This window comes from Girardinichthys multiradiatus, chromosome 18 (genome assembly GCF_021462225.1).
Source record: "Girardinichthys multiradiatus isolate DD_20200921_A chromosome 18, DD_fGirMul_XY1, whole genome shotgun sequence".
Taxonomy (NCBI): Eukaryota; Metazoa; Chordata; class Actinopteri; order Cyprinodontiformes; family Goodeidae; genus Girardinichthys; species Girardinichthys multiradiatus.
The window spans coordinates 46,184,390-46,199,712 of NC_061810.1; the positions used below are offsets into that span (position 1 = coordinate 46,184,390).

Consider the following 15,323-nt stretch of genomic DNA (forward strand, 5'->3'; position numbering starts at 1 on the left):
GGAAGGGTGACGCTTTAGCTCTAAGTTTAGCACATGTGGAGGCGGTAATGTCTTCCTTTACTTTACGATGTTACCGCACTTTAATCAATAATTTGATCTCCTGTGTTAGATAAAATGGTAAGTGGATGTAAATACACAGTAAATCCAACGTTTTCATTTGAATATAAACTTTGAAAAATTAATCAATGCATTTTTCCTTTATCAACTTGTAATGGACAGGTCAAATACTGAGGAAAATCAGATTTATTTTCCAATGTTCATTAAATGCACCGGAACTGAATACATCCACTTTTTCAGTTATAAACACATCAACAAACTGCATTGTCTTTAATGATTTTCATGTTAGTAAAAACCAGAGAGAGGTCAGGGACAAAGGATTTAATGAAATCTTGTGCCACTGAATCTGGAAATGTTAAAATGTCACAATATTTCTTGTTTAGAGGATGTCTGTATCACATTGTGGCTAAGGTAGCCTTGATCCAGGCCTTATCACTGTTAAATCTTTTGTGCAGCAGCACTTTAGGTACTCAGTAGAAAAAGGTGTTAGTGTCGAACACACAGGGAGGGAAAATGGTTGCTCTATAACATGGCTGGATAACAACAAAAAATGATGCTAAAGCTAACATTTATTTGAATCTTCTATCATAGTTCAAAATTGTAACCTTCTTATGGCGTCATATGTTAATGGAGTTCTTCTGCAGTGTTCACAGATTCTCTAAAACAAAGATTTAAGCTTTATTTGATGAAACCATAGAAATTATGATTTCATTGCATTTTCATCCGTGCAACCCTGCACAGACAAGTGGGTATAGATGGATGGGTGAACTGTCGCTTCTCTGAAACTTACGGGAAAGGGTTTGAAAATTAGAAGAGTCTATTTCAGCCTATAGATCGCACAGGGCAGAAATGTGGGTTGATTAGTGTCTGAGAAAACAACTGTGGGCAACATCTTTTTTTCTTCCACAGACATTTTATCACAATCATTTCAGCAATCTTTGTTCTCCTCTACACACCTGTGGTAAAGACAAGAATCCATCTTATCAGCAAAAATACTTTTTCTTCTATTGAAACTTTGGTTTCAAAATCCAAATGGAGGAACTACCAAACAACGCCTATGCAAGAGGATCTTAAGGAGAGGTCCAGCAGCAGATTTTCCCCTGTCGAATGAACGGAGGAAGGTGACACTGAGAACCGCAGGTCCAGAGATGGAGTCTGGTTCATAGACAGGTGATACAACAGGACCCCGATTAAATACTAGAAGTTTCTTGAACGATATGTTCTGGTGTCAGAAACTGCCAGACATTATAGGCCTGTTTGCTTTTAAACTCTTGCATTTCTGTCCTCTTTCAAACTTTTCTCCCTAATTTAGGTTAAATATTTGGAATATGCTTGAAAATTTTCAACTAAATTTCAAAGATGAGCACTGACTTACCAGTCATCATTAATTTGTACTATGTTCCCACACCCCCCTGTACATTTCTCTTTAGTGATGAATCATATTTGTTTATGGTTCATTTCTCTACTTATTTAAGCATTAAGATAGATAGGTCTACTGCAAGTTTGTGATCCCATTAGTGCCTGATTCCAATATGATTACTCATTTCCAAATGAAGTGTCAGTATTGTGATTCTCAAATATGTCTTTAGAATTTTGTGAAATCTCATTACTTTCAGATAAATATGAAATTAGGACTCAGTAATTAAGCAATTTGTCATTCAGACTGATATATGATAGATCTGAGATTGACCAAAATTATGACACAAGTTAGATTTTTGATATATGAGTATAATTAAGTAGCCTCCAGCATCTACTCGTACTCATACTCGTCTTCCGCGTTATCCGGGACCGGGTCGTGGGGGTAGCAGCCTTAGTAGAGACTTAGTAGAGTCACCCCTTTCCTTTATTATTTATTCCTTACAACATGTGTTGTAAATGTTTTAGGTGAAATCTTATAAGAATGACAAACTGTTCAATAAACCAAAACCTGACAAGGTCATCAAAGCAAACAATTCTTACACACACCCATTGAAAAAGGTTTTCAAATTAAAATGCTTTAAAGAGAAAAAAAGGAGTAAAAAATTCAGCCATCACCAGAACTTTATCAACTTCTATTGGAAAAGTTTTAAACTTTAAAAAATCAAAAATCAGCACAACCCAAAAAACTTAGTTGCCTCAGACTGCAAAAAAACATTTTTCTGCAGCTTTGGTCTCATTGTTAAAAAGCAAACATCAGAAGAGAGTTAAAAGGGAATATTCAAAGCTTTGGTTATGCTATGAGAGGCAGTGGAGGCAACTGAAAATCCCAGCTTTATAAATGAGGGTATGTCAATAGTTTAATCTTTGCACTAGCGATGCAGACCCTCCGACAGAAGACTACAACGTACAATGATGAGTCAAACAGTTGAGGTTTGTGATGAATCTCAAGGCTCCGTGGTAGACTGTCAAGATAATTCAAGCACCCTGACAAAATATTAATATAAACTACATCTCCGCAGTCAAACAGAGGCGTAAAGGTGGCACACAAAAGTATTTTCTTAGACTTAACCCCCTAGACATGACTTAATCCGAAGGAAAGTTCGGCTTCACTTTATTTACCAACTGTTCAACATGAGAGTTAAAGGAGGGAAAATCATCTGTTCACATGCTGAGGTATTTATATTCAGACACACGATCAATCTTTAAACCAAGATGAGTGTTGATAGATGGAAAATGTAAATAAATTAATTTAGAGTTGAAAAAGTAACACAATTTGTTTCTTTTTTTTTTATATCTGCACAACGTTTCCTGAACAGTATTGATGGATGGATGGAGCTGATGAAGTGCCTGCTGAGGTGTGGATCCAACGGAAAACATCACAGTGTCATCGGCATAAAACTGATAGTTAGTGTTTGATACTCCTTGTTCAAGATTATTAATATATAAGGTGGATAAAGAGCCAGAGAACTGATCCCTTGGAAACACATTCGACCACATCCAGAAAGCAAGAGGCAATGTCTTGAGCTTTCACACACTGAGTTCTGTTGGAAAAATCTTTTTCGAACCACCCAACCCGCTGTTCTGTCATACCATATTATACACAGTGTCAAAAGTCTTAAAAAGGTCAACGAAAATGGCTCATCAATGTTTCTTACTGTCCAAAGCCTCAATAAAATAATTTATTACTCAATGATGCTGTAGCTGTAGTTCTATTGCTGAAGCCAGTCTGACGAAGTGATAATATCATATCGTATAATATCATGGCTAATGAGATCCTACATCAATTGCTCACTTACAAGAGACTCAGAGATTTTAGCAAGAAAGGACAATTTCCATATAGGCCTGTAATTATTTAATTCTGCTGGGTTGCTCCCTTTAAATAACAGCAGAACAGAGGCAGATTTCCAAATGGAAGGAATCTAATTTGTATCCAGTGAAAGGTTAAAAAGATAAGCCAGAGGTGGCGCTATCATGGCAAATGTAACATACCCCATTCCGCACAGCAGAATACTGCCCCTGATCCCAATACACAATTTCTAATAGTAACATATACTGAAAAGACATGGCAAAACTTGATGTCCCACAAAATTCCTTTAATTTTCTCACATTTTGATACTTGTTACATATTTTTTTTTAAAACCGGATACAAGGAACAACAGTATACTGTGACATCATCATAAGACCTAAAATGTATTCACCCACTTGAACTGCACACCAACATGGTTTCCTGAGACGTCATCATAAGATTATTTGAGTTGGATGAAGGTAAACCCAGATACCCTGCTCCCCAATGGCACTCCGTAGCTCCTCGAAAGGGATCCCAAGGTGTTCCCAGACCAGAAGAGTTATGCTTCTCCCCCCAGTGGGACATGTCTAACTAACCTCCAAAACAAGGCATCCAGCATGTACCCTGATTAGATAAGAGTGGTCCTACACCTAGCTCTACCTGGATGACCTAAGTCCTTCCTCTGTCTTGAGTGTGGAAACTCAATAGCTGGCTAGTTTTCTGCGTCCTGTATATAGGATCTCATTCTAATCACGATCAATATCTCATGACCATGACTGGTCCATCTGCATTTTAACCCATAAAGGTAAACTGAGAGGGTTGCCTTTCAGCTTCGTAATTTCTTTAACATAACAGACTAGAGCAAAGACCCCATAATAGAACACAAAGCTCTGATGTGTCTCTTCATCTCCTGCTCATCATCACTTGTGAACAAGATATCAGGATACCTGAACTCCTCTGCAAACAGCTGAGACTCAGACCAACCCATAGGGACCAGATTTGAATCAAGATTTAAAGAAATTGTAGGACCATGCAGGACACTTCCACATCCTAATACAGACAATGACAATTCTGCAAAGTCAACATGAGCCACTGTATAATCTTAAAATGTTCACCATCATATAAAAGCCAACAGTTTTAACTGTATGTTGCTGCCACTTTATATTCCCAGTGAACAAACATAAAGAAGCTGCAATAAAAGCTACAGCAATTAGAGCAACAATATATTTGAATGGGAGGCAAAGGTTGTGGTGCGATCAATACAAGCAGTAACAGCATTGTGTAGGAGAGCGAAGAGAGCAGCAGGAATAGTTTCAAATGTGAGTGAGAACTTGTCACTTCACAAGTACAAATTCACTGAATATTCTGTGACAGTAATTGTCTTTTAACATTTCTTTAGCAGTGCAGACGGATGTTAGGAGCTTCAGCTAGATGGGTGGATATCAGCAGACTTCGAGTTTTCGAGTTTTACATCTGCTGTGTATTGTTAGCAGGTTTAAACAAATAAATGCACAAGATCTTAGTTTTGTTCCTTTAACTCTTTCTTTTCTCTTGCTGCTTTTTTCTGTCACGTTTCACCACCACCTCCTGCTCTGCAGAGTTAAAGGAGCCTCAATCAAACACAGTGTGGCTCATGAGGCTCCAGCTGACATCCTTCTGCTGCTGCTGTTCCTTCCAGGCCTGCAGATATCACACCCAGACACGCTTCACATGCCGCTCTTTTCTCAGCACCATATAAGACTCCCTGCGGTGACAAATAAGAGTTCTGGATTTTTCACCACACTATGCCCAAAGAAAAAAAGCCCACACATGCATGCAGCTGGTGGCAGGAAAGAGCAAAGCAATGTTATCATAAATTACTTTTAATTTACTCTCCTAGGCAGAAATGTGACATGGAGAAATATTCTCAAAATAAGCATTTAGTCAATAAGCTGCACCATGCATGAAGTTACAATATATACAACGCTGTGAAAAGGTAATTGTTCCCTTAGAGATTTCTTCTGGTTTTACTTTTCTATTGCACTTGTTTATGATCATCCAATAAATTTTAATATCACACAAAAATAACCTGAGTAAATACAAAACAACAGTTCCCAAATGATGATTTTCTGAAATCATTTTGAAATCATGAATTAACCCTGATTATCAACATTTCATTGAGAGCTGATTACAATTTCTCTCAACACTCACAAAAGTCCTGCTTTCCTGCAGAATCAAGAAATCACTTCAACAGAACCTGTCTGACAACATGAAGTAGGCTAAAAGATCTCAAAAAGCAGCACATTATGTCCCAATCCAAGGAATTAAAGAACAGATATAAAACAAAGTCACTGACACTAACCAATCTGGCCATTTCTATGGTTTTGGAACTCAAGTTAACCACAGTGAGAGCCATTATCCACAACTGGTGAAAACATGGAACAGTGGTGAACCTTCCCAGAAGTGGCCAACCAACCAAAATTACTCTAGGAGCTCATTGATGACTTATCCAAGAGGTAATCAAGAACCCAGGACAACATCTAAAAGTCTGCAGACCTTACATACCTCAATAAAGGCCAGCATTTGGTCAACAGTTGTAAAATACCTCTGCTAAGGAAAATGAACAAAGGCCCATCTTTTATTTGCCAAAAAACATCTAGATAATGACTCACACGTTTGTGGAAGTATTCCGTAGATTTACAAGACATTGTACATCCTGTTATATCTGGCATTTCAGAAAAATAACTTCATACTGACAGTCAAACATGGTGGTGGTCGTGTGATGACCAGCGGCTGATTTGCTGTTTCAGGACCTTGATGGCCATGTATTCTTCTCCTTATCAAAAAGTCCTAAAGTAGAAAATCTGGCTATCAGCAGCAGGACAATGACCTGAGGTGCACCAACAAGTCCACATCTAATTGGCTCAAAAGAAAATGAAGTGTTTGGAGTGGCCTGGTCAAAGTCTTAACTTAAAGCTTAATGAGATGCTTTGGCCTAAAACGGGTTATGCTTGATCCTGGGTAAGAGCTGGAGCTAAAATATGGAGCTGAAGTGGTGAAAACTGTTGTGCATCAACTGAACAAACAGATTCAACAAGCTCTGTTATTACAACCTTACCAAAAGTAAAACTAGATTTGCTAAAACTGGAGTCCAGAATCAGAAGGACAATGTGTTTGTTTTTCAGGAAGAAAATGCATCATTAAAATATTAATTGAGCTTGACAGAAGAAATATGTACGTTCAATTTGGTCTTTGGGGGTCATTGCTGAGGTTTTACCAAGTTATGTACCCTTCAGATAAAAATAATGAGTGTTTAACTGTTTCACAGCTCAGCAAACATATCATGGCCTAAGAGGATCATATTATTTCAGGCATCAAAAAAAATTTCAAATACTTATGGTCTATTTTGGTAGAGAAAAAATTGATGGCTGGAAGGGCTCCAAAATCATCACCAAGAAACTTGGTAAGACAGTGAGAAGTTAAATATAAAATTATTATTATTGACCCTTTGTCTGGAGCTTAATGCAAAACATCACCTCATGGACTGAAGAAGATCATATGAAAGGTGACTGATCAGCTCACAGGAACACCAGAGGAGCTATCTAATAATCAGGAGGCCACAGTCATCAAGAACACCACCGGTTCCGCAAAAGATTAAAATCAGCCCTAACCCTCCTCCTATTGAAGACATGTCTACAGGCCTGTTTTGAGTTTATCAATGAACGTCTTAATAATTCAAAAAAGGTTTAGAAGAGCCTGCTGTGGTCATGTGAAACCAAAATCAAGCAATCTGACATTAAATTGACTGGAGGTGTTTGGAGTAATTCAGGAATCAAGAATGAACCAAGGCACACCATCCCCTCAGTCAAGCACGGGGGTGGAAATATAATGCTTTGATTTTTCAGCTAAGGGTACAGAGTGACTTTATTGCATGAGGGGGCTGTGTACCGTCAGATCCTGGACAAGAACCAGACCTGCTGCCTGGAAGCATCCAAGAGACCCAAAGGATTTAAACAGGCAGGTAAAAATGTATCCTGAGATTTGTGCAAACCTGGTGACCAACTACAAGAAATGTCTTACTGGTCGAATACAGCTTTGAAACTAATGAAAAAGCTCAAAATATCAACAAAAAAATCTAAAGTCTGGCAGTGTTGAATCAAAATATGAAGAAGTATTAGTAATAACTCTTTGAACTGAACAGACTGACACATAGTTATATGTGGAATTGGACATAATCAAGTATTCCCATCCTTTTTGGTGAAAAAATGAACTTGAAGCAGCAAAAGTTTCCATTTGAATTATTAAAAAGATTTTCAAAAGTTTTAATTGGATTTTCTTTGCAGCAGAAACCTTTCCAAATAAATCTGTTCTCATTGAGTCATGGCTCTATTCAGAGCAGCAGTGACTTATGGAAAAAGATGTGGTTCTGAATTATTTAAACTTGTTTTTATATGACTGTTGAAAGCACAAAATAATTTCCATACATCCTTATGGTCTAAAAATGTTACGTGGGAGCAAAAGCAAGACGTAAAACTGTGTTCTTTGTAATTTTGGGTTACAAACAATCAGAAGTTAAGTTACGTTTTTTTTTTTTTTAATGTGGATGACACAAACTCACTTGTTAGGCCGATGATCCGGGATGGTCCGATCCAGAGAGATCCTGTCACTGAGGTAGGCATTGTAGCCATACTTCTCCTTCAGGTATTTGGCATCGTTCTCCTCGAGCGGTGAAAGCGTAGCAGGGAGGCCGCCTTTACCCCGGCCCCCAAAGCCCTCAATCAGACCAAGGGATTTGGACAGACCTGTTTGAAGTGAACAAGACAAGGTAGAACATCAGGAACCTTGAGGCTGACTGGGTCATTCTCCTCTCAGCAGAGGCTGCATATGACAGTGAACCTTTTACCTGAATTTAAAACAAACTGCAGCTCAGTTTTAAACAGGATACATAAAACCTTAAAGGTTACAAGAAACGTTGGTATGAAGTTTAACTAAAGGTTCGCCTTAATCACAAAAAAATCAGTTCCAGTGAAGCTGTGCAAGATTTGAAAGTCATAAAAAACATAAAAAATAAATTAAGATTCTTTGGGTTATACCTGGGTTTTAACATCATCAAAATTACAAACATCCTGCAGCCTGGTGCAACTGAACCTTTATTCTTTGCAGTCGACCGTGACCTCAAACCACCTTCCTGGAAGAAAAACATCAACTCCTCGGGGATTAATTAGGTACAGTTCTGGAGATGCCTGCAGCTAAAGCTATTTCAACCCATCTTATTTACTTAAACTCGTTTGACGTTTACAGAGCCTTAATAAAGAATTCACGTAAGTTAGCTTTCTTTTTCATTTTGCATCATTAATGGTGTGGGTAAAGATGAAAACCTATAGTAAATTCCTATTTTTTATGAATAAAATATAAGTTTCAAATTTATCAGTAATAAATCAAACGGGTGAATTTCTCAGGGAGCCTAAATTTCATACTTTCCAAATAGGAATATGATTTGTATTTTTGAATATTTTTATTTTCAGAAACATGATATTGAAATTTAACAAAACCCAAACATGAAAAATAGCTACTACTTAGAGGAATATTCTGAAGAAAACTGAGAACAAAGGCTCAGAGTATCATGAAATTATTAAAATATCTAAATCTGATCAAACGTTTTGTCTGTGTGTCTCTCTCTGAAACATACATGCAAAGTTTTGCAAATGCAGGACCTAAAGTTTTTAAAGGAAAATAATAATTCAAAACAAGGGACCTTCAGATCCTTCAGTTTCCAACAAGAACCGCCACGATCATAAAACACCTGCTATCTGGTCAGTGTAGCTCTTTGGAACAAACTTGGGTTTCTGCTGCAGATTCTGTCAGTTCTGTCTCTCTCTAAGTTGGAGAGACTATCATCATCGGTTCTGTCTGTCCCGGGAGGGTCACTCTGAGGCTGGAAGGCTGTTGGTTATCTTGAACAGTCAGGGCTTTCTGGATTAAGATCTGAGTTATTAAACAGTACAAAAAGTGATCATGCTGAAGACATGGATTCCTATCTTCATTGCAGGTGAGTGGAGGTGAACCAAGACAAAGCTTGTAGGACCTTTAAAGATTAAAGTATCATAAATACAATAAAACCCCTCCTTGAACCGTCACCTTAACGTGGTGGAGGGGTTTGAGTGCTCAAATGATCCTAGAGGCTATGTTGTCTGGGGCCTAAATGCCCCTGGTAGGGTCTCCCATGGTAAACAGGTTCTAGGTGATGGGTCAGACAAAGAATGGTTCAAGAACCCCTCATGAAAAACATAATATCGAGGCACGTGACGTCGCCCGGTACGGCGGAGCCGGGGTCCCACCCTGGAGCCAGGCCTGGGGTCGGGACTCGTCGGAGAGCGCCTGGTGGCCGGGTTGCTCCTCGCGGGACCCGGCCGGGCCAAGCCCGAACGAGAGACGCGAGGCCATCCCCCAGTGGGCCCACCACCTGCAGGGGGAACCGTGAGGGACCGGTGCAAAGAGGATTGGGTGGCGGACGAAGGTGGAGACCTCAACGGCCCGATCCCCGGATGCTTAGGCTGGCTCTAGGGACGTGGAATGTCACCTCGCTGGGGGGGAAGGAGCCTGAGCTTGTGCAGGAGGTCGAGAGATATCGACTAGAAATAGTCGGGCTCGCCTCCACGCACAGCGTGGGCTCTGGAACCCATCTCCTTGAGAGGGGTTGGACTCTCTTCTACTCTGGAGTGGCCCACGGGGAGAGGCGGCGGGCTGGTGTGGGTTTGCTTGTTGCCCCCCAGCTCAGCCGTCTCGTGTTGGGGTTTACCCCAGTGGATGAGAGGGTTGTATCCCTGCGCCTTCGGGTTGGGGAGAGGTCTCTGACTATCATTTCAGCCTACGGGCCGAGTGGTAGTGCAGAGTACCCTGCCTTCTTGGCGTCCCTGTCGGGGGTGCTGGATAGTGCCCCTCCCGGGGACTCCATTATTCTGCTGGGGGACTTCAACGCCCACGTGGGGAACGACAGTGACACCTGGAGAGGCGTGATCGGGAGGAATGGCCCCCCCAATCTAAATCCGAGTGGTGTTTTGTTATTGGACTTCTGTGCTAGTCACGGATTGTCCATAACGAACACCATGTTCAAACATAAGGGTGTCCATCAGTGCACTTGGCACCAGGACACCCTAGGCAGGAGGTCGATGATCGACTTTGTTGTCGTATCATCAGACCTTTGGCCGCATGTTTTGGATACTCGGGTGAAGAGAGGGGCTGAGCTGTCCACTGATCATCACCTGGTGGCGAGTTGGATCCGCTGGAGGAGGAGAAAGCCGGACAGACTCGGCAGGCCCAAGCGCATAGTGAGGGTCTGCTGGGAACGCCTGGCGGAGCCCTCAGCCAGGGATGTATTCAACTCCCACCTCCGGGAGAGCTTCGACCAGATCCCGGGGGATGTTGGAGACATAGAGTCCGAGTGGACCATGTTCTCTGCATCTATTGTCGATGCTGCTGCCCATAGCTGCGGCCGTAAGGTCTGCGGTGCCTGTCGTGGCGGCAATCCCAGAACCCGGTGGTGGACACCGGCAGTAAGGGATGCAGTTAAGCTGAAGAAGGAGTCCTATCGGCTGTGGTTGGCTTGTGGGACTCCTGAGGCGGCTGACGGGTACCGTGAGGCCAAGCGTGCTGCGGCCCGGGCTGTGGCAGAGGCAAAAACCCGGGCCTGGGAAGAGTTCGGTGAGGCCATGGAGAAGGACTACCGGTTGGCCTCGAAGCGATTCTGGCAAACCATCCGGCGCCTCAGGAGGGGGAAGCAGTGCTTTGCCAACACTGTTTATAGTGGGGGCGGGAGACTGCTGACCTCGACTGAGGACATTATCGGGCGGTGGAAGGAGTACTTCGAGGATCTCCTCAATCCTGCCATCACGCATTCCGTGGTGGAAACAGAGGCTGGGGACTCGGGGTTGGACTCTTTCATCACCCAGGCTGAAGTCACCGAGGTGGTTAAAAAGCTCCGCGGTGGCAAGGCTTCGGGGGTGGATGAGATCCGCCCTGAGTACCTCAAGTGTCTGGATGTTGTAGGGCTGTCATGGTTGACACGCCTCTTCAACATTGCGTGGCGGTCGGGGACAGTGCCTCTGGACTGGCAGACTGGGGTGGTGGTCCCCCTTTATAAGAAGGGGGACCGGAGGGTGTGTTCCAACTACAGGGGGATCACACTCCTCAGCCTCCCTGGTAAGGCCTACGCCAGGGTATTGGAGAGGAGAGTCCGACCGATAGTCGAACCTCGGCTTCAGGAGGAACAGTGTGGTTTTTGTCCCAGCCGTGGAACACTGGACCAGCTCTATACCCTCTAGAGGGTGCTCGAGGGTTCATGGGAGTTTGCCCAACCGGTTCACATGTGTTTTGTGGACCTGGAGAAGGCATTCGACTGTGTCCCTCGTGATGCCCTGTGGGGGGTGCTCCAGGAGTATGGAATGGGGGTCCTTTATTAGGGGCGATCCGGTCCCTGTACGAGCGGTTCAGAAGTTTGGTCCGCATTGCCGGCACTAAGTCGGACCTGTTCCCAGTGCATGTTGGACTCCGGCAGGGCTGCCTTTGTCGCCGGTCCTGTTCATAACTTTTATGGACAGGATTTCTAGACGCAGCCAAAGGCCGGAGGGGGTCTGGTTTGGGGACCAGTGGATTTCGTCTCTTCTTTTTGCGGATGACGTGGTCCTGCTGGCCCCCTCTAGCCAAGACCTACAGCATGCGCTGTGGCGGTTCGCAGCCGAGTGTGAAGCGGCTGGGATGAGGATCAGCTCCTCCAAGTCCGAGGCCATGGTACTCGACCGGAAAATGGTGGCTTGTCCTCTTCAGGTTGGAGGGGAGTTCCTGCCTCAAGTGGAGTTTAAGTATCTCTGAGTCTTGTTCACGAGTGAGGGAAGAATGGAGCTGGAGATCGACAGACGGATCGGTGCAGCTGCCACAGTAATGGGGGCGCTGTGCCGGTCCATTGTGGTGAAGAGAGAGCTGAGCCGAAAAGCAAAGCTCTCAATTTACTGGTCGGTCTACGTTCCTACCCTCACCTATGGCCATGAACTTTGGGTCATGACCGAAAGAACGAGATCACGGATACAAGCGGCTGAAATGAGCTTCCTCCGTAGGGTGGCCGGGCACTCCCTTAGAGATAGGGTGAGGAGCTCGGCCATCCGGGAGGAGCTCGGAGTAGAGCCGCTGCTCCTCCACATTGAGAGGAGCCAGTTGAGGTGGCTCGGGCATCTACAGGTCCTTCTCAAAATATTAGCATATTGTGATAAAGTTAATTATTTTCCATAATGTCATGATGAAAATTTTACATTCATATATTTTAGATTCATTGCACACTAACTGAAATATTTCAGGTCTTTTATTGTCTTAATACCGATGATTTTGGCATACAGCTCATGAAAACCCAAAATTCCTATCTCACAAAATTAGCATATCATTAAAAGGGTCTCTAAACGAGCTATGAACCTAATCATCTGAATCAACGAGTTAACTCTAAACACCTGCAAAAGATTGCTGAGGCCTTTAAAACTCCCGGCCTGGTTCATCACTCAAAACCCCAATCATGGGTAAGACTGCCGACCTGACTGTTGTCCAGAAGGCCACTATTGACACCCTCAAGCAAGAGGGTAAGATACAGAAAGACATTTCTGAACGAATAGGCTGTTCCCAGAGTGCTGTATCAAGGCACCTCAGTGGGAAATCTGTGGGAAGGAAAAAGTGTGGCAGAAAACGCTGCACAACGAGAAGAGGTGACCGGACCCTGAGGAAGATTGTGGAGAAGGGCCGATTCCAGACCTTGGGGGACCTGTGGAAGCAGTGGACTGAGTCTGGTGTAGAAACATCCAGAGCCACCGTGCACAGGTGTGTGCAGGAAATGGGCTACAGGTGCCGCATTCCCCAGGTCAAGCCACTTTTGAACCAGAAACAGCGGCAGAAGCGCCTGACCTGGGCTACAGAGAAGCAGCACTGGACTGTTGCTCAGTGGTCCAAAGTACTTTTTTCGAATGAAAGCAAATTCTGTATGTCATTCGGAAATCAAGGTGCCAGAGTCTGGAGGAAGACTGGGGAGAAGGAAATGCCAAAATGCCAGAAGTCCAGTGTCAAGTACCCACAGTCAGTGATGGTCTGGGGTGCCGTGTCAGCTGCTGGTGTTGGTCCACTGTATTTTATCAAGGGCAGGGTCAATGCAGCTAGCTATCAGGAGATTTTGGAGCACTTCATGCTTCCATCTGCTGAAAAGCTTTATGGAGATGAAGATTTCATTTTTCAGCACGACCTGGCACCTGCTCACAGTGCCAAAACCACTGGTAAATGGTTTACTGACCATGGTATCACTGTGCTCAATTGGCCTGCCAACTCTCCTGACCTGAACCCCATAGAGAATCTGTGGGATATTGTGAAGAGAACGTTGAGAGACTCAAGACCCAACACTCTGGATGAGCTAAAGGCCGCTATCGAAGCATCCTGGGCCTCCATAAGACCTCAGCAGTGCCACAGGCTGATTGCCTCCATGCCACGCCGCATTGAAGCAGTCATTTCTGCAAAAGGATTCCCGACCAAGTATTGAGTGCATAACTGTACATGATTATTTGAAGGTTGACGTTTTTTGTATTAAAAACACTTTTCTTTTATTGGTCGGATTAAATATGCTAATTTTGTGAGATAGGAATTTTGGGTTTTCATGAACTGTATGCCAAAATTATCCGTATTAAGACAATAAAAGACCTGAAATATTTTAGTCAGTGTGCAATGAATCTAAAATATATGAATGTTAAATTTTCATCATTACATTATGGAAAATAATGAACTTTATCACAATATGCTAATATTTTGAGAAGGACCTGTATAAGAAGGAGGCTGCCAGCAACTCACTGCCAGAGTGTTCCCCTTAGTGGTACAGCTCAAGCCACATTACCTTGTCTTGTCCTTGCCTGCAACTTTTAGTAATCTGAATCTGTTACCTTGCAGGATTACCTGAACCTAACCTTGCCTTCTGTATAGAACTCTGCCTGGATTAACCACTTCTGGAAAGAAGCGATCCAGCTCCATGAACAAAGACTCAAGCCTCTCGTTACCTCGTTGGACCACACAGGTTGGCAGCCTCCTGAATTCTTCGCTCCTTGGATCTCCATTCAAGAACCCTGTCCACCCTCCTCCTTCCACTGCACCTACACCTGAAACCCCCTGTCCAACTTATCATCCTGGCACACCATTATCCACCATCATCTGTCTCACGGGTAAACAACAATTTGGTCTCTTCGCTCTCCACCCTCTGGTGGATCATTCCATGAACCCAGTAAGGCAGAATAATTGTTCATTAGTTTTGACCCAGAGATTTCCCTGCTTACCATCCTGTTTATTTTTACAGTTGGTATCCCGGTTCCAGTTTCCCTGTTCACTACACTGCTCTGAATTGCTTTCTGCATGTGGGTCAACTCCGTTAAAAACAATATGACATTTTACAAATCGGGCCTTTAAAGTCCTATTTGCGATTTTCCACATGCCACGTAGGAGACAGAGCTCTGGTTAGATAAGACCAAAAGCAAACTTTTAAGCCCCTACAAAACACTGCCTGTGAAGAAAAACACAATCTGCATATCACCCTGAACACAACACAACACATGGTGGTGGCAGCATCATGCTGCGGGAATGTGTTGCAAGAGAGAAGCTGGGCAGAGTTAATGAGAAGATGGATGGAGCTAAATACAGGATAGTCCTGGAAGAAACCCTGCAGAAACAAAAACAGAGACATGGTGGAGCTCCACCTTCCAGCAGGACTGTGGCCCTATAAGCCAGAGCTACAGTGGAATGGTTTAAATTAAAGTAGATGTATGTGTATTTATGTGGCCCTGTCAAAGCCCAGAGGTAAATCCAACAATCGGTGGAAAGACTTGAACATTGATGTTCACAGATGGTTTCCATCCACTCAGACTGAGCTTGAGCTATTTTACAAAGAGGAATAGGCAATAATTTCAGTGTTCAGATGTGCAACCAAGCTGGAAAATTTTCCAAAACGCTTGGAATTGTATTTTCGGGGAAAGGTTTTTGACTCAGGACAGCAGAATAAAAATGCAGCTCCAACACTTCC

The 15,323-nt window shown here is 43.2% G+C and overlaps 1 protein-coding gene across 1 annotated transcript in view; it reads right to left on the minus strand.

Moving 5' to 3' along the window:
• Positions 1–15,323, minus strand: part of galnt17 (polypeptide N-acetylgalactosaminyltransferase 17) — a 54,321-nt gene that overhangs the window by 37,593 nt on the left and 1,405 nt on the right. Inside the window, exon 2 of the mRNA XM_047391645.1 lies at positions 7,860–8,043. Coding sequence (XP_047247601.1) covers positions 7,860–8,043 — 184 coding nt within the window. The remainder of the gene's footprint in view (positions 1–7,859; positions 8,044–15,323) is intronic.